Below are 27945 nucleotides of genomic sequence, written 5' to 3' on the forward strand. Positions count from 1 at the left end.
CAAGCATACAAAATAGCTTTATTTAAAGAAGAAAAAAACCATTACAAAAATGCAAAACAATACAACAAAAGCCGTCTCAATAGCTGTCCAACAAGTCCATGTCTGCCGCGGTCAGCACTGACGAGGACACGCGTTTAGGCGGCGGACTCGTCTTTGAGCCGCCCCATCTTTTCGGCAAGCATTTCCTTTTGGACGTCCTGTCTTGGTCGTTGGTTGAGGACGAGGAGGTGTTGTCTGTGGGGGCGCCGCCGCCGCCGCTTCCTGCTGGAGGTTTGTAAAAGTGCAGGCGTTGCTCCTTCTCCGAGGTGGCGGCTGCAGTTGCTTGTTTCTCACGTGACAAGGAGGCAGCGTTCAGCACCTCTCGGACAAACTTCTGCCTTCCGACTAAAGAACAAAGAGTTAGTGATAGCTCAATTATTTATTGACTTGAGAACAAGTATTTTAACATCTAAAAGCCCCTTCAACAAACACATAAGGTTGGTCTTTCCTTGTATTTTAGTCAAGTCATTTACAAAAGGTAAACAGGGTAGGCTTTAGGCTACAAGGAACTTGCAGCTACACAACAGCTAAGCACACAAGCTAGATATATGTAATAAGTGTCCTTCATTTGAAAATATTGCAGTTTAAAACTGCACACATTTGTCAACATAAACAAGTATGAAATAACTATAGTTGCATATTATTTAAACATACAAAGTCTCCAAGGCTTTAGTATCCGCGTCATTGAACTTTATGCGTCATGAGCTAAACTTTGAAAATTACGGTGGCCACTAGTGACGTGCAAGTCATTAACGAATTGTTCAAAACACGCTAGTTTTTTTAATTGAATCGGCACTCACGGGTTCCCGTCGCCATTAACTCGGTCAATGACTCACCCATGCTACGCTAATTAAATTAAGAGAATAAACCTGTGTAATATGTAATTATGCTCCTCTTAGTATAAATGCAATTGTCAGGTTCAAACACTGATGACATATATTAAACAAGACAAGAAGCAAGGAATTAAACAGACAGAATTAAATTTAACTCAATGAGGAGAAACGCGTAGTCTCAACACGCTCTGACGAAAGATTGTACGCCTCCTCTTTTATTTGGACTTTCCCTGATTACATGGCAACAGCTGTTTCTAAGGGAGCGGGGTCGTAAACAGCCATCGCCTTTGGTTACAGAAAAGGTCGCCTTCATGTTGCTTCCCATCCTACACAGTGGAGTTTTACAAGCCTTTTGATTGGTAAGATCAAAGACAGCTTTTGTCCTCTCGCCGGGAGCTCATTGAAACACAAAGTTTTGTGATAACTTAGATACAAGTGTTTGACGACGTGAATCACAGATACCGAGTAAACAAACTACAAAGTTGACCATGTGTCCCACTGAACGATGATTCAGTGACACTCACTGGTTATTGGGGGCAGGACCACCGACATCGGCGAGTCAGGAAGGAATCATTGAAAACTGATTGAATTCCCTTCTGTATGAGCCTGTTTTCCGCTATATTAAAGTATTCTCCCCGTCAGCCATGTTGTACTTTTTAGCGCTTCCAAATGGAGTCTACTGACTGGACGTAATTAAAACTATGCGCTGCTTTTTTATTAGAAATGGCAACAGCGGAGGGTGCATGTGCATGTACGAGACAGTCTGCCCCAAAACATGAGGATAGATAAGAGGCTTATTGACTACAGAGTCAAACTACAATGGCGGACTTGCGCAAAGCAATGCAGGTCAATTTCTACCATATATGGAGATATCCGCTGACAACTGGGAAAAACGTTACAAATTCTGCAGATTTCCAGGTAAAAAAGTCCCCTTTATTAACCTCTTAAGGCCCAAGCTGTTTGTTTACATGTTGTTTTTTTTATTTATTTCTCTTTGCTATTTGGGCTTATTGGACCCTAATTAGAATAAAAACTAAGAATCATCTTTTGATAGGATGTACTTTAGTCCATAAGTACACAAACGTGTACTTCATGTTTAGTGACATGCTAATTCTTATTTTTAAACTTTTTTTTCTCTCCAAATTCCATTGTATGTTATACTCTTCTGACACCACCAGATGGCAGTATAAGTGTCCACATAAGTGGCCATAAGACCCCAATTCAGTAGTGTACACAACTTTGGAAATAAGAGCTAAAAGGTGCTGTCCACGCATGTGGCCACTAAGCCTTTAGAGCAGGGGTCACCAACCTTTTTGAAACCAAGAGCTACTTCTTGGGTAGTGATTAATGCAAAGGGCTACCAGTTTGATACACACTTATATAAATTGCCAGAAATAGCCAATTTGCTCAATTTACCTTTAACTCTATGTTATTATTAATAATTAATGATATTTACACTTAATTGAACGGTTTAAAAGAGGAGAAAACACGAAAAAAATGACAATTAAATTTTGAAACATACCGTAATTTCCGGACTATAAGCCGCACCTGACTATAAGCCGCACCAGCTAAATTTAGGGGAAAATACAGATTGCTCCATATATAAGCCGCACCCGACTATAAGCCGCAGGGTTTTGATGTGTAATTAGCGTAGTATATAGGGGTTCCTGCTACCACGGAGGGGATTGTCGGGACAGAGATGACTGTTTGGGAACGCAAAGCGTCCCATTTATAAACAATAAATCTTTCAATCATTCAATCAAACTTTCACATCTTTGACATGGCGAACAGCATTCGTGCAGAGTACAAATAATACAACGGTGCAAAGTAATACAAAGTGCTTGCCTGTACGTTATCAAAATAACCAGCCTACCGGTATATGAAAAGTCAGTCTTTAATCATTGTGTCATCGTCTTCCTCCTGCGTACTAAAACCACCGAAATCCTCTTCGTCGGTGTCGGAGAAGAACAGGCCGTAAATAAGCCGCACCGTTGTATAAGCCGCAGGGACCAGAACGAGGGGAAAAAGTAGCGGCTTATAGTCCGGAAATTACGGTAGTTTATCTTCAATTACGACTCTTTAAAATTCAACCGAAAAAAGAAGACAAAAACTTAAAAAAGAATTTATGGAACATCATTAGTAATTTTTCCTGATCAAGATTAATTTTAGAATTTTGATGACATGTTTTAAATAGGTTAAAATCCAATCTACACTTTGTTAGAATATATAACAAATTGGACCAAGCTATATTTCTAACAAAGACAAATCATTATTTCTTCTAGATTTTCCAGAATTTTTTTTTTAAAAGAAATTCAAAAGACTTTGAAATAAGATTCAAATTTGATTCTACAGATTTTCTAGATTTGCCAGAATAATTTGTTTGAATTTTAATCATAATAGGTTTGAAGAAATAGTTCACAAATATTCTTCGTCGAAAAAACAGAAGCTAAAATGAAGAATTAAATTAAAATGTATTTATTATTCTTTACAATAAAATACAAAAATTACTTGAACAATGATTTAAATTGTCAGGAAAGAAGAGGAAGGTAAAAAGGTATATGTGTTTAAAAATCCTAAAATCATTTTTAAGGTTGTATTTTTTCTCTAAAATTGTCTTTCTGAAAGTTATAAGAAGCAAAGTAAAAAAATTAATGAATTTATTTAAACAAATGAAGACCAAGTCTTTAAAATATTTTCTTGGATTTTCAAATTCTATTTGAGTTTTGTCTCTCTTAGAATTAGAATTAAAAATGCCGGGCAAAGCGTGACCAGCTTGCTAGTAAATAAATGCAATTTAAAAAATAGAGGCAGCTCACTGGTAAGTGCTGCTATTTGAGCTATTTTTAGAACAGGCCAGGGGGCTACTCATCTGGTCCTTACGGGCGACCTGGTGCCCGCGGGCACCGTGTTGGTGACCCCTGCTTTAGAGGTTTTAAAAGGATTTTTTGATACATTAGTAAACATTAAAAAGTTCAACAATTTGCGCATAGTGCCCATCTCTAATTTAAACTAAGTACACCAATTCTCTACTAAAATAAAACAATATACTTTAGACTTACAGAAGCAGAGCGCTGACAATCTAGATTCTTCCAATTTCTTCTGTTTGGGCATTAGCCCTGCATTGGTTTCCCACTGGTTCACCACCTGGTAATCATCAACGCATTTTATTTATGAGATATCACGCACAAACCAGCAAAAACTCAGGAAAGCAATGTTGTTGTTTTTAAATGACCTGTTCTGCCCATCCTTGTGTTTTACATGCGGAGTGATCGAAGGCGTCCAGTGGTTTCTCTGAGTAAGTCAGGCCCAGCATCTCCCAAATGGTCGACTTCAATACCGCTCCAAACTGCAGGAGACTATAAATGTTTAATCACAAGTGCAACACAAATAATGATGCTAATAGAGCCTGCCTGCCTCACCTTCATACTTGTCCCAGAGGCGTCAAGTTTTTCAAGTTTGGGGAGACATGTAAGATACCTGAGAGCCCTTTCTGAGATCGGATTGTCTGGATTGGAAAGAGAATGCATGTTTTAACACGCAATATCGTCAAGCACCTAACAGAAAAATATATAGTCAGTCCCTCCGAGATTCGGCTGACTTTTTTTGCAATTGTTGCGGCCAAAAGTGCCTGAATTCGCAGCAGCTTTTTCAGACAGCTACGACAGAAAAATACTTATTTTTTTCAATAAATTTTAATCAACTTGTGATTTTATGTGTTTCTTCAAAAAGCACAGGAATTAACACAAATTAGAAATGAAAAACTGTATTGACGTTTACGCGCAGACTTAAAAGTAGAAACTAGATGGCAGTAAAAGCACATAATCAGAAATTATTGTCAACTGTTTTAATTCATTATAGCTATTTGTAATAATTACAGGGGAAAAAAAAAAAGTTGTAGACATTCTCCATGTATATTTTACACTTGAAAAGTGTTTGCCCATCTTAAATATTAATTTCATTAATCTACAGTGTCTCTTTTCTGGGTAGATGAGAGACGATGGCAGATTATCATCACACTTCAACCTCTCGGACATGTATATGCTGCACTGCAAAAAGTCAGTGTTCAAAAACAAGAAAAACAAAACAAAAATGAGGGGTATTTTATTTGAACTAAGCAAAATTATCTGCCAATAGAACAAGAAAATTCGGCTTGTCGAGACTTTCCAAAACAAGTAAAATTAGCTAACCTCAATGAACCCAAAAATACCTTAAAATAAGTATATTCTCACTAATAACAAGTGCACTTTTCTTGGTAGAAAAAGAAAAGAAGACCTTTTTGCTCAATATGTTGAAGTGAATGTGAGTGTGAATGTCGTCTGTCTATCTGTGTTGGCCCTGTGATGAGATGGCGACTTGTCCAGGGTGTACCCCGCCTTCTGCCCGAATGCAGCTGAGATAGGCTCCAGCACCCCCCGCGACCCCAAAAGGGGTAGAAAATGGATGGATGGATGGATGTTGAAAAATATTCTTAAATGAAGTAAATGCTAGTGCCATTATCTTGACATAATGATATGCGCTCGGCATCATGATTATTTTTTTTCACGCTTGAAGTAAGAAATGATTACTTTAAAAAAGTAGTTTTATACTTGTGAGTGTTGATTACACAGCTTTGCAACAGTTGATATTCTAGTTTCAAGCATGTTTTACTCAATATAGCTCATCAAATCTCAGCAACAAGCTGTAATATCTTACTGAGATCATTTTATTATTATTATTATAGAGGTTTATTTGAAATAGGGACTGATACAAAAACATAGACATCTGAAACAGTTATCCGATGCATGCATCACAGTGTTTGTAGCCAAAGCTAATTTACAACACTTGTCCCCAACAACACAGATCCAACATCATTAAAATAGGAAAATAAAAAATAGAATGAGTTGATAATAATGATAATAGTAATAACACAGACAAAGTGCAAACTAGATAAAAGCCAATAATAATAATAATAACACAGACAAAGTGCAGACTAGATAAAAAAACAATTAGTAAAAATTAGTAAAAACTAAACATGGGAACACGATTGTTGCTCAACTAGCCATAATTGTGTTTGTTTTTTGAAAGTGACAAGTGCAGGTATACTTTTCAAAGTGTCCAAAACATTTAGGACCAAAACACTTAAAACAAGTAAAACACTCTAACATAAAATCTGCTTAGTGAGAAGAATGATCTTTTTAGACAGAAAATAAGCAAATACCCTTATTTGAGATATTTCATCTTACTTAGATTTCAGTTTTTGCAGTGTGCCTCTTTGCAAGGTCAGCATTTCAAAAGGAAAACTTGCTCTAAATTGTCTTACGCTGGGTAAATGTTATATACCGTATTTTTCGGACTATAAGTTGCAGTTTTTTTCATAGTTTGGCCGGGGTGCGACTCATACTCAAGTGCGACTTATGTGTGAAATTAATAATACATTAACCGTAAAATATCAAATAATATTATTTATCTCATTCACGTAAGAGACTAGACGTATAAGATTTCATGGGATTAAGCGATTAGGAGTGACAGATTGTTGGTAAACGTATAGCATGTTCTATATGTTATAGTTATTTGAATGACTCTTACCATAATATGTTACGTTAACATACCAGGCACGTTCTCAGTTGGTTATTTATGCCTCATATAATGTACACTTATTCAGCCTGTTGTTCACTATTCTTTATTTATTTTAAATTGCCTTTCAAATGTCTATTCTTGGTGTTGGCTTTTATCAAATACATTTCCCCAAAAAATGCGACTTATACTCCAGTGCGACTTATATATGTTGTTTTCTTTCTTTATTATGCATTTTCGGCCGGTGCGACTTATACTCCGGAGCGACTTATAGTCTGGAAAATACGGTACTACAATAGCCAAAAGGTCTAGACGTGCGCGGTTAGAGAGGCGCTCAGAGATAACAAATCCAAAAGGCAAAAATGACGTTGATTGGCCACATAATATTGGACAAAATTTAGAAAATTGGCAACATTGCTAATTCCTGGAGGGACTGTGTAGTATACCCTACAATGGAAATCTTACCTCAAAATTTGAAATTTGACCCACATTTTGTGAGAAAAGATTCTTGCGTTTGCCTTTTTTTTGTCTGCAATTATCACCATTACATTATGCCCAGACTTCAGCATTTTATTTTGCTTTTGACTATGCCACTGCAAAAACTGAAATCTAAGTAAGATGAAATATCTCAAATAAGGGTGATATTTGCTTATTTTCTGTCCAATAAGATAATTATTCTCACTAAGCAGATTTTATGTTAGAGCAGTGGTTCTTAACCTGGGTTCGATGGAACCCTAGGGGTTGGGTGAGTCGGGCTCACGGGTTCGGCGGAGGTCAAGACACACCCGACTCATCGTGTAAATAAAAACTTCTCCCTATCGGCATATTATGGATACGGCAACAGCAGAAGTCACACTGATTTGCAGGTGTGTAATTTGTTGTGAGTTTATGCACTGTGTTGGTTTTGTTCTTTGAACAAGGTGATGTTCATGCACGGTTCATTTTGTGCACCAGTAATAAAACATGGTAACACTTTAGTATGGGGAACATATTCACCATTAATTAGTTGCTTAATAACATGCAAACTACTAACATATTGGCTCTTAACTAGTCATTATTAAGTACTTATTAATGCCTTATTCGGCATGGCCTTATTATAACCCTAACCCTCTAACCCTAACCAAATAACTCTAAATTAAGTCTTTGTTACATAGAATATGTTCCCCTAGTGTCCAAAAAACTCAAAATTAAATCTTTGTTACTTAGAATATGTTCCCCATACTAAAGTGTTACCAAAAACATATAACTTTGTCTTGAATTTGAAAAAAAAACCAACATTTTATTTTTCACTAAAGAAGGGTTCGGTGAATGCGCATATGAAACTGGTGGGGTTCGGTACCTCCAACAAGGTTAAGAACCACTGTGTTAGAGTGTTTTACTTGTTTTAAGGGTTTTGGTCCTAAATGATCTCAGTAAGATATTACTATTATTAGATTTGATGACCTATATTGAGTAAAACATGCTTGAAACTAGAATATCAACTGATGCAAAGCTGTGTCATCAACACTCACAAGTATAAAACTACTTTTTTAAAGTAATAATTTCTTACTTCAAGCATGACAAAAAAAATCATGATGCCGAGCGCATATCATTATGTCAAGATAATGGCACTAGCATTTACTTCATTTAAGAATATTTTTCAACATATTGAGCAAAAAGGTCTCTTTTTTGTTTTCTACCAAGAAAAGTGCACTCGTTATTAGTGAGAATATACTTATTTTAAGGTATTTTTGGGTTCATTGAGGTTAGCTAATTTTACTTGTTTTAGAAAGTCTTGACAAGCTGAATTTTCTTGTTCTATTGGCAGATAATTTTGCTTAGTTCAAATAAAATACCCCTCATTTTTATTTATTTTGTTGTTGTTTTTGAACACTGACTTTTTGCAGTGTGGTTTGCCTTTTTTGTTGTTGTTTTTTTTACTTGCATGGCAGCAAATGATGTAGTAATTGTCTTTATGACGGTCAAAGCTAGACCCTGAATCAGATCATACTGTATTAGTAACCACTTTCGTGTTGCTGTTCCGTATAAAAGGCACCAGCACGGAAGTCAAACCAGCAACTTTCTGCCTTCTGAGGTAATATTAGAGCCGTAACAGAGTTGGGACGCCAAGGAATCTTCTACATTACCTGAACTTCTTACGCCCTGTTGTGTTGAAAGCAATTGTTGTACTTTTTCTGTTGTGGCAATTATACGATATCTGTGTAAAAGAAGCTTCTCTATCGCTGTTACTTCCTGTAGGACAAATTATGACCAAATTTGGTCATTTTACGACGACATAAGTTCCCTGATGTTGTTGTGCACATACTATGCTGGTCAGTAGATCATGTAGTTGCAGTTTATTGTGCGATGTAATGAAAATGTTAACTAACGTGACACATCCAGGTACTGAAGGCAGTCCAGTCCCTTCCTCATCATCCTTACTGGCGCCGTCAGTCTTTGCAGGCCCACGTCTGACAGGCCGTTGGCGCCGATGAAGAGCTGTACCAAGCAGCTGGAGGGGAGAAGACGAGCGTTTATCTTCAGGGTCAACGAAAGGTCAGTGGTTGCGTTCATCACCTTGCCAGAGAGGTGGACGTCAGGTGCTGGAAGATCTCGTGATTGTCACCTAATCTGCAGCCAAACAGGTCCAAACATTTCAAACTGTGAAATGTTTTGATGTCATCCATCCTCTCGTTGAGTAGAGGAAACCTGCACGGAACAATAGTGAGAAGATGCTCTGGTAAATGTCATTTGATAGTACTTCATACAGTGTTTCCCATAAACTGCCAAGATACCTGTGGCGGTGGGGGCGTGGTCACCATGACATCATTGAGTAATTTGCATAATTTACTACAATGATATGATTTTCTCTAAAAAGGCTAAAAAAATGTATACTTACTAATTAATAATAACAGTTTTGTTTAAACGTCCATCCATCCATCCATTTTACAATATAATTACAACACTTTATGTACATATTTATATACAGATTTGAACAATAAGTTATTCACTGAAATATATTTATTAATTGTGGTTCTTACAAAAAATATATCTTATAAAATATAAAAGCGAAAATGTCTCTTAAAGCTCTGCCCCTTTAATTAGTGCATACTAAATAATTTAACTTTAGCCTACTACTACAACCATATTATTTACCAGCAACATAAAGTGAAACAGAGGCAGAGGTGTCCTGCCACAGTCAGTAACAAATAAACAGAAAACAGTAGTGGTCAAATACAAATAAGGCAACAAGAGAAGTATCCTACACTTCTCTTTTGTAAAGTAAATCTGAACGCCTATATGGGCATCTACATCTACTATAGGATTTGCCTGAGAAGCTGGAAAGGACAAAAGAAAAAAAAATATATATATTATTTTTGTTTTTTAAATTTTTTTTTATTTGTGGCGGACGTAATTCTTTCGTGCCGGGCCGCCACAAAGAAATGAATGTGTGGGAAACACTGTCATATTCATAACGTGTGCGTGCTTGTTCTGTTCTACTGGCCAAACAAGGACCGGGAATGACGTCAGTCCAGCTCTTGACTTCATTTCAAAATCTTGGAGAGGCCGGAGCACTCCTGTCATATAGAGCAGTGGTCCCCAACCACCGGGCCGCGCAAGAAATTAAAAAAAAATATATATATATATATTTTTTTTTTTTTAAATGAAATCAACATAAAAAACAATATATACATATTGTGTATGTGTATGTCAATATAGATCAATACAGTCTGCAGGTATACAGTCCGTAAGCACACATGATTGTATTTCTTTATGGAAAAAAAAAAAATAAATCCCCCCCCCCCCCCCCCCCCCCCGGTCCATGGGACAAATTTTCAAGCGTTGACCGGTCCCCAGCTACAAAAAGGTTGGGGACCACTGATATAGAGCACTAGTGTGCCGTGGGAGACCCTAATTTGGTTTAAAATATTTTTTGCAAACCAGTAATTATAACCCGCTAGGGGTGTAACGGTACGTGTATTTGTATTGAACTGTTTCGGTATGGGGGTTCGGTTCGGAGGTGTACCGAACGAGTTTCCACACGGACATATTAAGTAGCGTACCGCACGTTGTGTAAACAATGCACACCGAGGCACAACACACGGCATGCTAGCAGCTAACGGGCTAGGATAGACTGACCATACGTCCTCTGTTCACCGGACATGTCCTCTTTTGCGGAGCTGTCAGGGCGGAGTTTCTTAAATGCCTCAAATGTCCGGCGTTTTCAGTTAGGGTTGCATGTATTTTCAATGTACGTTCAGGGTTAAGAAGGGGTTAAAAACAAAACAAATTGTGCATGCAGCAGCATTGGTGAGGGAGGGGCAGAGACAGAGAGAGAGAGAGAGAGTTATGATAAACGCGCATGCGTCGCCAGGCTCTGCTTTTTATCCATAGATTTGTCAGATTTAATTTTTTATTATCTATAGCAGGGGTGTCAAAAGTGTGCCCCGGAGGCCATTTGCGGCCCACAGCTAATGTTTTAAAGGCCCACGGCACATTCTAAAAATACGATTAAAATAAACAAAAACACAACAAAAGTGAAATAAAAAAGCTTAAATGTAATTTAGAAAAAGTTGCAATGTTGACTAATAAAACAAAGCTGTTTTTTTTTCTTTCAAACTGTCATTGCTCAAAACATAATATTGAATCAAAATCAATGTTATTATGAATTATTGACCTATCCAAGGTTCCCATTACTTCACATCAAATATTCCACTTTGAAAAATATTTTTGGTGGAAGATTTTGCAAATTTGGTAAATAAATAACCCAAAAATGTATAATTTATTGTTTTCTTACTATACCGAAAATTAACCGAACCGTGACCTCTAAGCCGAGGTACGTACCGAACCGACATTTTTGTGTACCGTTACACCCCTACTATAAAGTGGGAAAGGGGTAGGATTAAAGGCCTACTGAAAGCCACTACTACCGACCACGCAGTCTGATAGTTTATATATCAATGATGAAATCTTAACATTGCAACACATGCCAATACGGCCGGGTTAACTTATAAAGTGCAATTTTAAATTTCCCGCGAAATATTCCTGCTGAAAACGTCTCGGTATGATGACGTTTGCGCGTGACGTCACGGATTGTGCGGACATATTGGGACACCATTGTGGCCAGCTATTAAGTCGTCTGTTTTCATCGCAAAATTCCACAGTATTCTGGACATCTGTGTTGGAGAATCTTTTGCAATTTGTTTAATGAACAATGAAGACAGCGAAGAAGAAAGCTGTAGGTGGGAAGCGGTGGGAAGCGGTGTATTAGCGGCCGGCTGCAGCAACACAACCAGGAGGACTTTGAGTTGGATAGACGCGCTACCGTGAGTATGCAGCTTTGACTTCCAAACATTTGATCGCTTGCCCGTACGTGCGTGCCACTATGTGCATGTCACGTACGTAACTTTGGGGAAATATATGTGCTGTATGAACTTTACGGAGGTGAACGGTAATTTGGACTGTGGGATTGAGTGTGTTGTGCGGGTGTTTGAGTTGTATAGGTGGGTTATATGGACGGGAGGGGGGAGGAGTTTGTTCTGCGGACGAATTTGTGGCATATTAAATATAAGCCTGGTTGTGTTGTGGCTAATAGAGTATATATACACTACCGTTCAAAAGTTTGGGGTCACCCAAACAATTGTGTGGAATAGCCTTCATTTCTAAGAACAAGAATAGACTGTCTAGTTTCAGATGAAAGTTCTCTTTTTCTGGCCATTTTGAGCGTTTAATTGACCCCACAAATGTGATGCTCCAGAAACTCAATCTGCTCAAAGGAAGGTCAGTTTTGTAGCTTCTGTAACGAGCTAAACTGTTTTCAGATGTGTGAACATGATTGCACAAGGGTTTTCTAATCATCAATTAGCCTTCTGAGCCAATGAGCAAACACATTGTACCATTAGAACACTGGAGTGATAGTTGCTGGAAATGGGCCTCTATACACCTATGTAGATATTGCACCAAAAACCAGACATTTGTAGCTAGAATAGTCATTTACCACATTAGCAATGTATAGAGTGTATTTCTTTAAAGTTAAGACTAGTTTAAAGTTATCTTCATTGAAAAGTACAGTGCTTTTCCTTCAAAAATAAGGATATTTCAATGTGACCCCAAACTTTTCAACGGTAGTGTGTGTCTTGTGTTTATTTACCGTTTTAGTCATTCCCAGCTGAATATCAGGTCCCACCCGCCTCTCACAGCATCTTCCCTATCTGAATCGCTTCCACTGCCCTCTAATCCTTCACTCTCACTTTCCTCATCCACAAATCTTTCATCCTCGCTCAAATTAATGGGGTAATCGTCGCTTTCTCGGTCCGAATCGCTCTCGCTGCTGGTGGCCATGATTGTAAACAATGTGCAGACGTGAGTCACGCTACTTCCGGTACAGGCAAGGCTTTTTTTATCAGCGACCAAAAGTTGCGAACTTTATCGTCGATGTTCTCTACTAAGTCCTTTCAGCAAAAATATGGTAATATCGCGAAATGATCAAGTATGACACATATAATGGACCTGCTATCCCTGTTTAAATAAGAAAATGTCATTTCAGTAGGCCTTTAAATAAGCTTTGCTTCTTCCTAGTCCTTTTCGGACATGATGTAAACAGAAATGATATGAAATTGCGTGATGCATTATGCTGGAAGTGTGTTCATGTTCGAAATAAACTAGAAGAAAGAATGTTGGCGAGGTTAAAAAACAAAAAGACATGCTCTTAAGACTGAAACTGACCTGTTCCTGAGACAGAGAGAGCCCAGCACCATGCCTCCGTAGGCATCGCTGAAGAGCTGCAGGGCTTTGGGGGACACGTCCGGGTTGAGAAAAACCCGGTTCTCCTCGGCGGCTGTAAAGAGTCTGTCCCCGATCTGCTCGGGGAAGCCCACCAGGGAGTCGACGTGGTGGACGTTGTCCGCCACGAAGAGGAGGACGATGTCGAAGAGCGACTTGGTGCTGTACCTCAGGCTGCCCTCCGCGTTGTAGGTGAAGACAAAGTGCTCCTTCCTCTGCACGAACGGGTTGGTCCTCCGGCACGACGACGCCAGCTTGGGCGGTGCGAGGACGATGTCGCTGACGCGGCGCAGCTTTCCCCTTTCCCGCACGTAAACGACGCCGGAGTCCGTGTTGGAGGCCATTATTGCAACTTTACCCGAACATTTGACACGATTAGCACCGAGCTAGCTAATTAATGAACGCGTTGCATCACCCCCCCACGAAGAAGCCTTGATGGGATCATCAGCACGGTCATTGGTTCTTTTTTCCACGTACGCCCGTGCATGCGTTGAAGTGTTGTTTATTTATCTTGTTTTTTCCTCCTTATTCCCAGCTCCGAATGTTTGCACAACATAACAAGTTGACGGTGTCGCGTGTTTGGCTCACTGGTGTCACAATAAAAGTTATAACTAAAAAAAACATGTATTTCTCGTCACCAAACGCTATATACGACATTAAAAACCACTGGTATCATTTATAAAAATACATTTCAATGTTTGCTGGTCATATTTACAAAAGAAATGAATTAAAAGTGATCTCAAGCAGTTATTTTGAAAGACCTCAACCGGAAGTGGACATATTTTACACACGGCATTTCCTGGTCCGGCTTCCGTCAACGTATCTAACGCAAACGGGACAGGTAAAATTGTGCATTTTGTGTAATATTTATGATATTGCTGTCGAATTTCTGTGTTAAGTTGATCAATACACCCAATACTATTGCTGTATGGTCTTTAAAAAGGTACGTAGCGTCACTATTTCCTGCACGGAGGTGTGCTAGCTGGCTAGCTAGTAGCCAACTTGAAACACTTAACTTGTTTAGCCTTTGTTTGATTGATTGAAACGTTTATTAGTATATTGCACAGTACAGTACATATTCCGTACAATTGACCACTAAATGGTAACACCCCAATTCGTTTTTCAACTTGTTTAAGTCGGGGTCCACGTTAATCAATTCTTGTATTCAAATGGACATCGTCTATGAAAGGACTTTGTGAAATGTATTTTTATTTTTTTTTATCACAGAAAGAGTCATTACTTCAGTGTTACTCGAAATAATAAGCCAATAATACGTTTCTTACAGATTGATCTGGACTGTACACAATCGTGTAAATGGCAGCAAACGACCCATTTCAGTTCCAAGGTGGGTGACTTATTGATTGATTGATTGATTGAGACTTTTATTAGTAGGTTGCACAGTGCAGTACATATTCCGTACAATTGACCACTAAATGGTAACACCCGGATAAGTTTTTCAACTTGTTTAAGTCGGGGTCCACTTAAATTGATTCATGATACAGATATATACTATCATCATAATACAGTCATCACACAGGATAATCATCAGAGTATATACATTGAATTATTTACAATCCGGGGTGTGAGATGTGGAGGCGGGGGTGGTTAGGTTTGGTTGTTGTCATCACTTCCGTCATCAACAATTGAGAACAGAGAAATGGACATTGAAACAGTTTAGGTCTGACTTGGTAGGATATGTACAGCAAGTAGTGGACATACAGAGAGAGATCGAGAGATCAGAAAGCATTAAAAAAAAGTATCTACATTTGATTATTTTAGGGCTGCAACAACTAATCGATTAAAATCGATTATTAAAATAGTTGCAGATTAATTTAGTCATCGATTCGTTGGATCTTTGCTATGCTATGAGTTTTTTTATTTATTTAAAAAAATATATATTATTATTATAATTTTTTTTTTTAATAAACCTTTATTTATAAACTGCAACATTTACAAACAGCTGAGAAACAATAATCAAAATAAGTATGGTGCCAGTATGCTTTCAATAAAATACTGGATAGGATAGAAATGTAGTTTGTCTCTTTTATCCGATTAATAATCGATTAATCGAAGTAATAATCGACAGATTAATCGATTATCAAATTAATCGTTAGTTGCAGCCCTAGATTATTTCCATTTGATTATTAACAATCCGGGGAGGGTGTTAGTTTAGGGTTGAAGTTGCCTGGAGGTGTACTTTTATTGCGGTTTTGGAGGAGGATAGAGATGCCCTTTCTTTTATACCTGTTGGGAGTGCATTCCACATTGATGTGGCATAGAAGGAGAATGAGTTAAGACCTTTGTTAGATCGGAATCTGGGTTTAACGTGGTTAGTGGAGCTCCCCCTGGTGTTGTGGTTATGGCGGTCATTTACGTTAAGGAAGTAGTTTGACATGTACTTCGGTATCAGGGAGGTGTAGCGGATTTTATAGACTAGGCTCAGTGCAAGTTGTTTAACTCTGTCCTCCACCTTGAGCCAGCCCACTTTGGAGAAGTGGGTAGGAGTGAGGTGTGATCTGGGGTGGAGGTCTAGAAGTAACCTGACTAGCTTGTTCTGGGATGTTTGGAGTCTAGATTTGAGGGTTTTGGAGGTGCTAGGGTACCAGGAGGTGCATGCGTAATCGAAAAAGGATTGAACGAGAGTTCCCGCTAGAACCCTCATGGTGCTTTTGTTGACCAGAGAGGAGATTCTGTAGAGAAATCTCGTTCGTGGGTTGACCTTTTTGATTACCTTGGTTGCCATTTTATCACAGGAAAGATTAGCCTCTAGAATGGAACCTAGGTAGGTGACCTCATCTTTCCTGGTGATAACAATGTCACGCACTTTAATAGTGAAGTTACTGACTTCCTTAAGGTTGATGTGGGACCCAAACAGGATGGATTCCGTTTTACCCAAGTGTATGGATAGCTTGTTGTCAGCGAGCCAAGTGCAAATACGACAGAGTTCAGCACTGAGGATTTTCTCCACCTGTGACTTGTCCTTGCCGGATACTAGCAGGGCCGAGTCATCCGCAAACAACAACGTCATTTATCTCCAAGTCTTTACTTTACTCATAGTTATACATAAATATATTTTTCCGTGTAAAGTGGTAGCATTGCAAAGTTAAATATTGCCATTTTTGGAAAAATCAATAAATACTGAATTTGCTGTATTTTAGAATTTGAAGAGGGCAATCTGCTAGCAGCTGACAAAGATTCAACCTCTATCAGCATTGAGGACGATTTCATCAACTCTGACACGTCGAGGAAGACCCCCAGTCTCTCTCCTGATGACGACCCGCTTGCGAGTGATGACAAATCTGAGGTTTGGAGAGCAAAAAAAAAACATTAACTGCACTGCAAAAAGTCAATGTTCAAAAACAAGAAAAAAAATACAAAAATGAGGGGTATTTTACTTGAACTAAGGAAAATTATCTGCCAATAGAACAAGAAAATTTGGCTTGTCAAGACTTTCCAAAACAAGTAAAATTAGCTAACCTCAATGAACCCAAAAATACCTTAAAATAAGTATATTCTCACTAATAACAAGTGCACTTTTCTTGATAGAAAAAAATTAGACCTTTTTTCTCAATATGTTGAAAAATATTCTTAAATGAAGTAAATGCTAGTGCCATTATCTTGACATAATGATATGCGCTCGGCATTACATTTCTTGAAACCAGCAAACTTACACTAAAAACAAATGTATTGTTCTTAATGGAAAGGCAACAAGGCAACCGCTTGTTACTCTCGGGGTCTCCTAGCCGCTCAGGCAAATCATATTGTCTAAAAATGCATTTTCCCATTGACAACATGACATCATCGCGCCAAGTGCGTGCTCTTTCAGCCAATTAGTCCGCGAGGAATATATATATATATATATATATATATATATATATATATATATATATATATATATATATATATATATATATATATACATATATATATACATACATACATATACATATATATATATATATACATACATATATATATGTGTGTACATATACAGTATATTCACAGCCCGGCCCCCAGCCAAATTTTTTTTAATTATAATTTTGCAGAATTTACCTGAATGTGCATTAAAGGCCTACTGAAATGATTTTTTTTTATTTAAACGGGGATAGCAGATCCATTCTATGTGTCATACTTGATCATTTCGCGATTTTGCCATATTTTAGCTGAAAGGATTTAGTAGAGAACATCGACGATAAAGTTCGCAACTTTTGGTCGCTGATAAAAAAAAGCCTTGCCTGTACCGGAAGTAGCGTGACGTCACAGGTTGAAAAGCTCCTCACATTTCCCCATTGTTTACACCAGCAGCGAGAGCGATTCGGACCGAGAAAGCGACGATTACCCCATTAATTTGAGCCAGGATGAAAGATTCGTGGATGAGGAACGTGAGAGTGAAGGACTAGAGTGCAGTGCAGGACGTACCTTTTTTCGCTCTGACCGTAACTTAAGTACAAGGGCTCATAGGATTCCACACTTTCTCCTTTTTCTATTGTGGATCACGGATTTGTATTTTAAACCACCTCGGATACTATATCCTCTTGAAAATGAGAGTCGAGAACGCGAAATGGACACAGTGACTTTTATCTCCACGACAATACATCGGCGAAGCACTTTAGGTACAGAGCTAACGTGATAGCATCGGGCTTAACTGCAGATAGAAACAAAATAAATAAACCCCTGACTGGAAGGATAGATAGAAAATCAACAATACTATTAAACCATGGACATGTAAATACACGGTTAATGCTTTCCAGCCTGGCGAAGGTTAACAATGCTGTTGCTAACGACGCCATTGAAGCTAACTTATCTACGGGACCTGACAGAGCTATGCTAAAAACATTAGCTATCCACCTACGCCAGCCAGCCCTCATCTGCTCATCAACACCCGTGCTCACCTGCGTTCCAGCGATCGACGGAGCGACGAAGGACTTCACCCGATCATCGATGCGGTCAGCGGCTAGCGGCGGATAGCGCGTCTGCTATCCAAGTCAAAGTCCTCCTGGTTGTGTTGCTGCAGCCAGCCGCTAATACGCCGATCCCACCTATAACTTTCTTCTTTGCAGTCTTCATTGTTCATTAAACAAATTGCAAAAGATTCACCAACACAGATGTCCAGAATACTGTGGAATTTTGCGATGAAAACAGAGCTTTTTGTATTGGATTCAATGGTGTCCGAATACTTCCGTTTCAACCATTGACGTCACGCGCATACGTCATCATACATAGACGTTTTCAACCGGAAGTTTCGCGGGAAATTTAAAATTGCACTTTATAAGTTAACCCGGCCGTATTGGCATGTGTTGCAATGTTAAGATTTCATCATTGATATATAAACTATCAGACTGCGTGGTCGGTAGTAGTGGCTTTCAGTAGGCCTTTAACTATTTCTGTTCAAAATAGTTTGAAATGTCACATGTTAAATGTTTAAATATCAACTGTCCGTTTACTGTTCTGTGCCAATTGTACTACTATATGAGTACGTATGTTCTATTGTTGCATTGAAAATAAAACAACAAAGTCCATTTGGCTGTCATCTGTTTTAATTATGAGACACAATTGTGTCAAAGTCATGATTTTTTTATTTCACGCTTAATATAAGAAATTATTACTTTGAAAAGGCGGTTTTATACTTGTGAGTGTTGATGACACAGCTTTGCAACAGTTGATATTCTAGTTTCAAGCATGTTTTACTCAATATAGGTCATCAAATCTCAGCAACAAGCTGTAATATCTCACTGAGATCATTTAGGACCAAAACCCTTAAAACAAGTAAAACACTAACATAAAATCTGCTTAGTGAGAAGAATGATCTTATCAGACAGAAAATAAGCAAATATCACCCTTATTTGAGATATTTCATCTTACTTAGATTTCAGTTTTTGCAGTGTGGGTGAAAATGTCAGTTTCATAATATTTGTTCCTGTATTTGAAGCTTCTCTCCGGGCAGAAGAAAAGTGTCCCTTTCTGGACGTTTGATTACTACCAAATGCTTTTCAACGTGGACACACATCATGTAAGTATAACGTCCATTAAAACGGAAGGAACGTGTTACTTGGTGATTATAGACGCATATGTCTTTTTAAGGTAAAGGAGAGGATAATTGGTTCCGTTCTGCCATGGCCCGGAAAGAACTTCATTCAAGTCTACCTTCGTCGAAACCCTGATCTCTATGGTCCGCTTGCACAACACGTCCACCCAGATCAATATTCTTGTTGATGATATCAGAAATGTTCAGCTTCTATGTCTAATATTGAATCAAGTTGTTTGATTTTCTCATTCTTTTTCCTCTTAGGGCCATTCTGGATCTGCACGACTCTTGTATTTGCCATCGCCATCAGTGGAAACATATCTACCTTCCTGGTTAACTTAGGCAAACCAGAATACAAGTACAGCCCTGAGTTTGGAAAAGGTAATAGTTTTCTTGTTCCGTATCTGGAGGAAGCTTTTAAAATGCCATTAAATAACCTGTAAATGTTTGCTTGTGTTTTTCCTTAGTGACCATAGCTGCCACGGCCATCTTCAGCTACGCTTGGCTGGTGCCGCTTGCTGTTTGGGGTTTCCTGCTTTGGAGAAGCAACAAGATTATGAACTTGGTTTCATATTCCTTTATAGAGATTGTCTGTGTGTATGGATACTCCCTGTTCATCTACATTCCTGCAGTGGTAGGTGTTGCTTACACGGTCACATTTATATATATTGGGCCAGGATTAATAGGGGGTTAAATTACTGCTCCCTTTTCTTTGTCATTTTAATTTAAGAAGGCAGATAATACAAACCCCGTTTCCATATGAGTTGGGAAATTGTGTTAGATGTAAACATAAACGGAATACAATGATTTGCAAATCCTTTTCAACCCATATTCAGTTGAATATGCTACAAAGTCAACATATTTGATGTTCAAACTGATAAACATTTTTTGCAAATAATCATTAACATTAGAATTTGATGCCAGCAACACGTGACAAAGAAGTTGGGAAAGGTGGCAATAAATACTGATAAAGTTGAGGAATGCTCATCAAACACTTATTTGGAACATCCCACAGGTGAACAGGCAAATTGGGAACAGGTGGGTGCCATGATTGGGTATAAAAGTAGATTCCATGAAATGTTCAGTCATTCACAAACAAGGATGGGGCGAGGGTCACCACTTTGTCAAAAATTGTGTGAGCAAATTGTTGAACAGTTTAAGAAAAACCTTTCTCAACCAGCTATTGCAAGGAATTTAGGGATTTCACCATCTACGTTCCGTAATATCATCAAAGGGTTCAGAGAATCTGGAGAAATCACTGCACGTAAGCAGCTAAGCCCGTGACCTTCGATCCCTCAGGCTGTACTGCATCAACAAGCGACATCAGCGTGTAAAGGATATCACCACATGGGCTCAGGAACACTTCAGAAACCCACTGTCAGTAACTACAGTTGGTCGCTACATCTGTAAGTGCAAGTTAAAACTCTCCTATGCAAGGTGAAAACCGTTTATCAACAACACCCAGAAACGGCGTCGGCTTCGCTGGGCCTGAGCTCATCTAAGATGGACTGATACAAAGTGGAAAAGGGTTCTGTGGTCTGACGAGTCCACATTTCAAATTGTTTTTGGAATCTGTGGACGTCGTGTCCTCCGGACCAAAGAGGAAAAGCACCATCCGGATTGTTATAGGCGCAAAGTTGAAAAGCCAGCATCTGTGATGGTATGGGGGTGTATTAGTGCCCAAAACATGGGTAACTTACACATCTGTGAAGGCGCCATTAATGCTGAAAGGTACATACATGTTTTGGAACAACATATGTTGCCATCCAAGCAACGTTACCATGGACGCCCCTGCTTATTTCAGCAAGACAATGCCAAGCCACGTGTTACATCAATGTGGCTTCATAGTAAAAGAGTGCGGGTACTAGACTGGCCTGCCTGTAGTCCAGACCTGTCTCCCATTGAAAATGTGTGGCGCATTATGAAACCTAGAATAGCAGAAGGGAGACCCCCGGACTGTTGAACAACTTAAGCTGTACATCAAGCAAGAATGGGAGAGAATTCCACCTGAGAAGCTTCAAAAATGTGTCTCCTCAGTTCCCAAACGTTTACTGAGTGTTGTTAAAAGGAAAGGCCATGTAACACAGTGGTGAACATGCCCTTTCCCAACTACTTTGGCACTTGTTGCAGCCATGAAATTCTAAGTTAATTTTTTTTTTTTTTTTTTTAAATGAAGTTTATGAGTTTGAACATCAAATATGTTGTCTTTGTAGTGCATTCAACTGAATATGGGTTGAAAATGATTTGCAAATCATTGTATTCCGTTTATATTTACATCTAACACAATTTCCCAACTCATATGGAAACGGGGTTTGTACAAAAGAGAATGTTTTTCTTCACTTTATATTTATATGTTCCGTCAGTCCTGCGCCAATATGAAACTTTATGTGGATACTTTTAGAAACTACATTACCATTATACATCTGCGTCTCTGTAATGTATACACATTTGATCATGTTATCCCAACAAGGTTCTGTGGATATTCCCGTTCGAGTGGCTGAGGTGGCTCTCCATCCTGGTGGCACTCTTCCTGTCCGGTTCTGTCCTGGTCATCACCTTCTGGCCCGCTGTGCGCGACGACCAGCCCAAGGTTATCGCGGCGGTCATGTCGGCCATCGTGGTGCTCAACGTCCTGCTCGCCGTCGGATGCAAGGTAAAAGACAGGCGATAATTGTAAGGATGCTGTTGTTTTTAAATGTTGGAGACTCGTTTTGTATAGCTTTGATCATACTCTGTGATGCATTAGAAAGCTGAAATTGGAAAACCGAGCCCTTTTTGGTCAGATGATGAGCAAGTATCAGGATTTCCTCCAGATTGCCAAAATACTAGTGGCGGTGGAGGTGTGGTTTTGTATACATCATCATATAATTTGCATAATCTACTATGATGCATATGTTTAAAAATGCAAAAAAAAATTTACACATAAATTTCAAAACAAATATGTGTTATTAATTCCAGGTCCAGTCCGGATTATGTCCAGGTCGAGCTCAGCGACACACACCTTCATTTATGTACACTCAAAACTAGGGAACTCATCAACAGATTGCATATAATCTATAAACAAAATTACATTTTCAAAATAAGCATTTATGTACACTTAAATTAGGAAACACAACAACAGATTGCATATAATCTATAAACAAAATTACATTTTCAAAATAAGCATTTGAGGACTTCCCATCTTTTTTTAAATGTTTTTTGGCATCATTATCGGTTTCAACCATATAACTTTCTAAAGTTAAAAAATACTGAATAAATGTTTTAAAGAAAGTAATACTGTCATGTCTGTGATCATGTTTTGTTTAGTTATGTTCTGCTTGGTTTTTGGACTCTTTTTAGTTCCTGTTTTCACTCCCTTGCCTTGTCACCATGACGACCATTAGTTTCACCTGTTTTGCACTCGCGCACCTGTTGTCAATCATGTCTGTATTATTTAAGCCGATAGTTGCCAGGAAGTCAGCCTGGCGACATTATCATTATTCATGCCTGTTCATAGTTTTCATGCTCCGCTCATGCCACAGTAAGTGTTTGTTTTATGTTCATAGTTTTGCCTTTGTGCTAGTTTATTGTTTTCATAGCCAAGTTTGTACTTCCGCCTTGTGCCCGCTTTTTGTTCCTTTTTTTATAGTAATATTAAATCATGTCTTTACCTTCACGCCATGTCCACTCCAACTTTACTTGCATCTCGGGAAAACAAACACCCCATAGTCCACGTCTTGACAAATACTAAGTGAATATCTGTTTTTGGTCTTAAAAATAAACCTTTTACAGAGTAGTATAATTAAATTGACTAAATCATGACTGTCAATGAACTCTCCTAAAATAACAGAAACCACATCAAGCTTCATAAGCAAACCAATCCTTGTGTGGTGTTCGGGTCTGTGGGACCCGTTTTCATTTTTTATTAAAAGAAAAATTATACAATTAATACATTTTTCAAACTGAGACTCACTGACTTTGGCTCATTTTCTGTGAAGAACATATATCAGAATACATATTTAATGACCATACACCCCACCTACACATTTCTATTACATATAAGATGTCCGGGTCCAATAGAAGTGTGGAAATTGATGTTCTGTGTACCACACACACACACACAGCAGGCCTAGACAGGAGGAGGACAGAGTGTAGGTACACAGAACATCAGAGGGTCAAATGTGCGAGAAAATGAGAGCAGACAGTGTTGACAAACAATGTTGCAACCTTGTGTGGGAACCGCGGGTGCAGAAACACAAAAGAAGAATCCCGGTGGGATGCAGAAAGTGGCAGAGAAATTTTCCGTGCAACATTCATATTGTTGTTACTCAGCCAGATGTTTATTGGGATAAGGTAAACATCTGTTCAGTATTTTAACATAAAAGTGTTTGATTGTGAGGCATTAAAAGCCACAAAATGCAACGGGTCCATCAGACCCACAAACGCTGGCTGAGTAACAACAACAACACAATGTGACAATACCAAAACAAATGCAGGGTGAATTCAGAGTCCTGACAACAAAATCGGCAATCATCCGACTCTGTCACATTCCATAGTTTTAACAGTTTTCTCGTGGGTAAGAAGTTATAAATATATTTAATTTGAAAATAACGATTTTGCACAGCGCTAGTAGTTTTGTAGATTAATTTGAATATTGCATCCCACGGCAACGGGCAGTCAAAAAAGTCCTCCCATTTTCCATATGTGTTATAACAGAACTAGTGATGTCCGATAATGGCTTTTTGCCGATATCCGATATGCCGATTTTGTCCAACTCTTTAATTACCGATACCGATATCAACCGATACCGATATCAACCGATATATACAGTCGTGGAATTAACACATTATTATGCCTAATTTGGACAACCAGGTATGGTGAAGATAAGGTACTTTTTAAAAAAATGAATAAAATAAAATAAGATACATAAATTAAAAACATTTTCTTGAATAAAAAAGAAAGTAAAACAATATAAAAACAGTTACATAGAAACTAGTAATTAATGAAAATTTGTAAAATTAACTGTTAAAGGTTAGTATTATTAGTGGACCAGCAGCACGCACAATCATGTGTGCTTACGGACTGTATCCCTTGCAGACTGTATTGATATATATTGATATATAATGTAGGAACCAGAATATTCATAACAGAAAGAAACAACCCTTTTGTGTGAATGAGTGTGAATGGGGGAGGGAGGTTTTTTGGGTTGGTGCACTAATTGTAAGTGTATCTTGTGTTTTTTATGTGGATTTAATAAAAATAAAAATAAAATAAAAAAATAAAACGATACTGATAATAAAAACCGATACCGATAATTTCCGATATTACATTTTAACGCATTTATCGGCCGATAATATCGGCAGACCGATATTATCGGACATCTCTAAACAGAACCCATGTTAAAATAGTGGTAATAGTCAACTGCTTAAAATCCGTCCATACCTCTCACATTTAATAAGAGATCAATTTAGTTCCTCATTTAGTGTTACGCTTCTCGTTAGGTCTTCCGTTGCCCCCTGAGAGGAAATAGGCCTCACCTTTAAAATTTTAATAAATACAATTAATCCCAACTGGGCGACTCATTCAACCTGCTGACTCATCGTCCTGCTCGTCCCGTGTCTGTAGGAAGTGAGTGACCCTGTCATGTTGACCTGGCTTTCATCAGAAACTGTGACCCAGTTATAGTATGTTGATGCTCTCAGCTCTGTCAAGTCCACGGTGTCGCATGTCTCCTCGTGGTTGTGTAATTAGTCTTCACTTTAATCCCGCGTCTGCAAGTTACACTGACAACACGAAACTTTGGCCATGACCCTTTTTGTTGCTTTCTTTCTCCTTTTTTTTAGGCCTATTTTTTCAGCAAAGCAGCGCCGGTGTTAATACCTGATAAGTTAGCAGCGACAGCAGGGATCCATGCACATGCCACAACATGAGAAGCTGCCATTGTTTGAAGGTAGGTAAAAAAAAAAAAAAGAAGGTATTCACATTGCATATTGTCTACTTGAGCCTTTCCTCACTATCAGCTCCAAACAAGGATGTGCGGTGTGGTTCATGGCCGGTGAGGCACAGGCTTACTTTGCAAACATTACATTCTTATATATAGTTAAAGGGATGACAGGTAAAAAACATATTCACTCTCAGTACAAATGTTGTTTTCAAATACTTAATCCCATTTATTGTTATGTCTGCTCACAGACACACAAGCAGAAACAGTGTGGAGAGGAAACATGGTGAATAAAGGCAATTGTACTGGTTAATAAAGAGGGTACGTGAAGCGCAATATGGAGTTATTTGGGCTTTAAAACCATAAATCTGGATGGCGCTTTAAACACTGAAGCGCCACGATGCAAGCGCTTTAAAACATGCCTCGTCAAAAGTGGCATAAATAAAGTATTACCATGGAATTTAGGTAAACATTTTAATAGCAGTCATCCAGACCCGCGCAAGGAGTTTAAAGGTTATATAGATAACTAGCTCCCCTGTTTTGCACATATCGTATAGAACAGGGGTCACCAACGCGGTGCCCGCGGGCACCAGGTAGCCCGTAAGGACCAGATGAGTAGCCCGCTGGCCTGTTCTAAAAAATAGCTCAAATAGCAGCACTTACCAGTGAGCTGCCTCTATTTTTTTAATTTTATTTATTTACTAGCAAGCTGGTCTCGCTTTGCTCGACATTTTTAATTCTAAGAGAGACAAAACTCAAATAGAATTTGAAAATCCAAGAAAATATTTTAAAGACTTGGTCTTCACTTGTTTAAATAAATTCATTAATTTTTTTACTTTGCTTCTTATAACTTTCAGAAAGACAAATTTAGAGAAAAAATACAACCTTAAAAATGATTTTAGGATTTTTAAACACATATACCTTTTTACCTTTTAAATTCCCTCCTCTTCTTTCCTGACAATTTAAATCAATGTTCAAGTAAATTACCGTAATTTCCGGACTATAAGCCGCTACTTTTTCCCCTCGTTCTGGTCCCTGCGGCTTATACAAGGGTGCGGCTTATTTACGGCCTGTTCTTCACCGACACCGACGAAGAGGATTTCGGTGGTTTTAGTACGCAGGAGGAAGACGATGACACAATGATTAAAGACTGACTTTTCATATACCGGTAGGCTGGTTATTTTGATAACGTACAGGCGAGCACTTTGTATTACTTTGCACCGTTGTATTATTTGTACTCTGCACGAATGCTGTTCGCCATGTCAAAGATGTGAAAGTTTGATTGAATGATTGAAAGATTTATTGTTAATAAATGGGACGCTTTGCGTTCCCAAACAGTCATCTCTGTCCCGACAATCCCCTCCGTGGTAGCAGGAACCCCTATATACTACGGTAATTACACATCAAAACCCTGCGGCTTATAGTCGGGTGCGGCTTATATATGGAGCAATCTGTATTTTCCCCTAAATTTAGCTGGTGCGGCTTATAGTCAGGTGCGGCTTATAGTCCGGAAATTACGGTAATTGTTTTTATTGTAAAGAATAATAAATAAATTTTAATTTAATACTTCATTTTGGCTTCTGTTTTTTCGACGAAGAATATTTGTGAAATATTTCTTCAAACTTATTATGATTAAAATTCAAAAAAAATATTCTGGCAAATCTAGAAAATCTGTAGAATCAAATTTAAATCTTATTTCAAAGTCTTTTGAATTTCTTTTAAAATTTTTGTTCTGGAAAATCTAGAAGAAATAATGATTTGTCTTTGTTAGAAATATAGCTTGGTCCAATTCGTTATATATTCTAACAAAGTGTAGATTGGATTTTAACCTATTTAAAACATGTCATCAAAATTCTAAAATTAATCTTAATCAGGAAAAATTACTAATGATGTTCCATAAATTCTTTTTTTAATTTTTTCAAAAAGATTCGAATTAGCTAGTTTTTCTCTTCTTTTTTTCGGTTGAATTTTGAATTTTAAAGAGTCGAAATTGAAGATAAACTATGTTTCAAAATTTAATTGTCATTTTTTTCGTGTTTTCTCTTTTAAACCGTTCAATTAAGTGTAAATATCATTAATTATTAATAATAACATAGAGTTAAAGGTAAATTGAGCAAATTGGCTATTTCTGGCAATTTATTTAAGTGTGTATCAAACTGGTAGCCCTTCGCATTAATCAGTACCCAAGAAGTAGCTCTTGGTTTCAAAAAGGTTGGTGACCCCTGGTATAGAAGCTCGCACAGCTGTTTGGCTTGATGCCAAATTTTAGCGGAGTCCAAACCGCCCATGTAGCGCAAACTAATGCAAGTGAAATGACTGAATTTTGTAACTATTTGCTACAATTTGTGTTCTATCTTTAACAATGTGTGTTTTACCTGCTACATGTCTTATCTGTGTATGTTTAACCATAGTATTGTTTTTAGTATTTACTAATGAATTTGTCTTAAAGCACAAACAAAGAGTGGCAACAAGGAAACAGTTAATACAATGTCAATAAACTATTAAATTCTATTCTAACCTAATCCTAGATTATGGCAGACTATATGTATAAAATTGTAAATAGTTTTTAGAGTGCAACAAGAAAAGCCCAGTGTGTTTAATACCTGTTAGTTTTTATTTTAATCTTCTAGAAGTGTTCTTTGAGTGCAATAAGAACCATATGATTAAAGTATCGTAAGATATATTTTTTAAATGAAGCCAAAAAGATTTTTTTCATTATCCCCTTTATTTTGAAAAGTATCTAAATAATTTGATACCGGTACCAAAATATTGGTTTAGGTACAACCCGAGTACTGATTTATGGAAGTGTGATT

The 27945-nt window shown here is 38.0% G+C and overlaps 2 protein-coding genes across 4 annotated transcripts in view; one reads left to right on the plus strand and one right to left on the minus strand.

Annotated features, from left to right (window-relative positions):
- lrrc42 (leucine rich repeat containing 42) lies at nucleotides 1-13792 on the minus strand. Its single transcript, XM_062023850.1, has 7 exons — nucleotides 13131-13792; nucleotides 8982-9113; nucleotides 8795-8916; nucleotides 4292-4377; nucleotides 4105-4218; nucleotides 3932-4016; nucleotides 1-384 (listed from the first exon to the last, which is right to left on the minus strand). The coding sequence occupies exons 1-7, from the start codon at nucleotides 13529-13531 to the stop codon at nucleotides 77-79; spliced, it is 1248 nt and encodes a 415-aa protein (XP_061879834.1). The 5' UTR covers nucleotides 13532-13792; the 3' UTR covers nucleotides 1-76.
- Nucleotides 13028-27945, plus strand: part of yipf1 (Yip1 domain family, member 1) — a 17738-nt gene continuing 2820 nt past the window's right edge. The window contains exons 1-9 of one of the 3 annotated variants that reach the window (XM_062023851.1): nucleotides 13028-13379; nucleotides 14473-14532; nucleotides 16346-16491; nucleotides 19117-19197; nucleotides 19269-19356; nucleotides 19477-19593; nucleotides 19680-19846; nucleotides 21683-21865; nucleotides 25035-25141. In XM_062023851.1, the coding sequence (XP_061879835.1) occupies nucleotides 14502-14532; nucleotides 16346-16491; nucleotides 19117-19197; nucleotides 19269-19356; nucleotides 19477-19593; nucleotides 19680-19846; nucleotides 21683-21865; nucleotides 25035-25121 (900 nt within the window). In that variant the 5' untranslated portion in view covers nucleotides 13028-13379; nucleotides 14473-14501 and the 3' untranslated portion in view covers nucleotides 25122-25141. The other 2 variants (XM_062023852.1, XM_062023853.1) reach the window with 2 other exon arrangements.

This window comes from Entelurus aequoreus, linkage group LG16, assembly GCF_033978785.1.
Source record: "Entelurus aequoreus isolate RoL-2023_Sb linkage group LG16, RoL_Eaeq_v1.1, whole genome shotgun sequence".
Lineage (NCBI taxonomy): Eukaryota > Metazoa > Chordata > Actinopteri > Syngnathiformes > Syngnathidae > Entelurus > Entelurus aequoreus.

Coding starts and splice junctions, on each gene's coding strand:
- lrrc42 (XM_062023850.1), bottom strand. CDS start 13,531: ATGGCCTCCAACACGGACTCCGGCGTCGTTTACGTGCGGGAAAGGGGA. Junction 8,917..8,981: donor ACGTCCACCTCTCTGGCAAG/GTGATGAACGCA, acceptor TCTCCCCTCCAG/CTGCTTGGTACAGCTCTTCA. Junction 4,219..4,291: donor CCTCTGGGACAAGTATGAAG/GTGAGGCAGGCA, acceptor AGTCTCCTGCAG/TTTGGAGCGGTATTGAAGTC.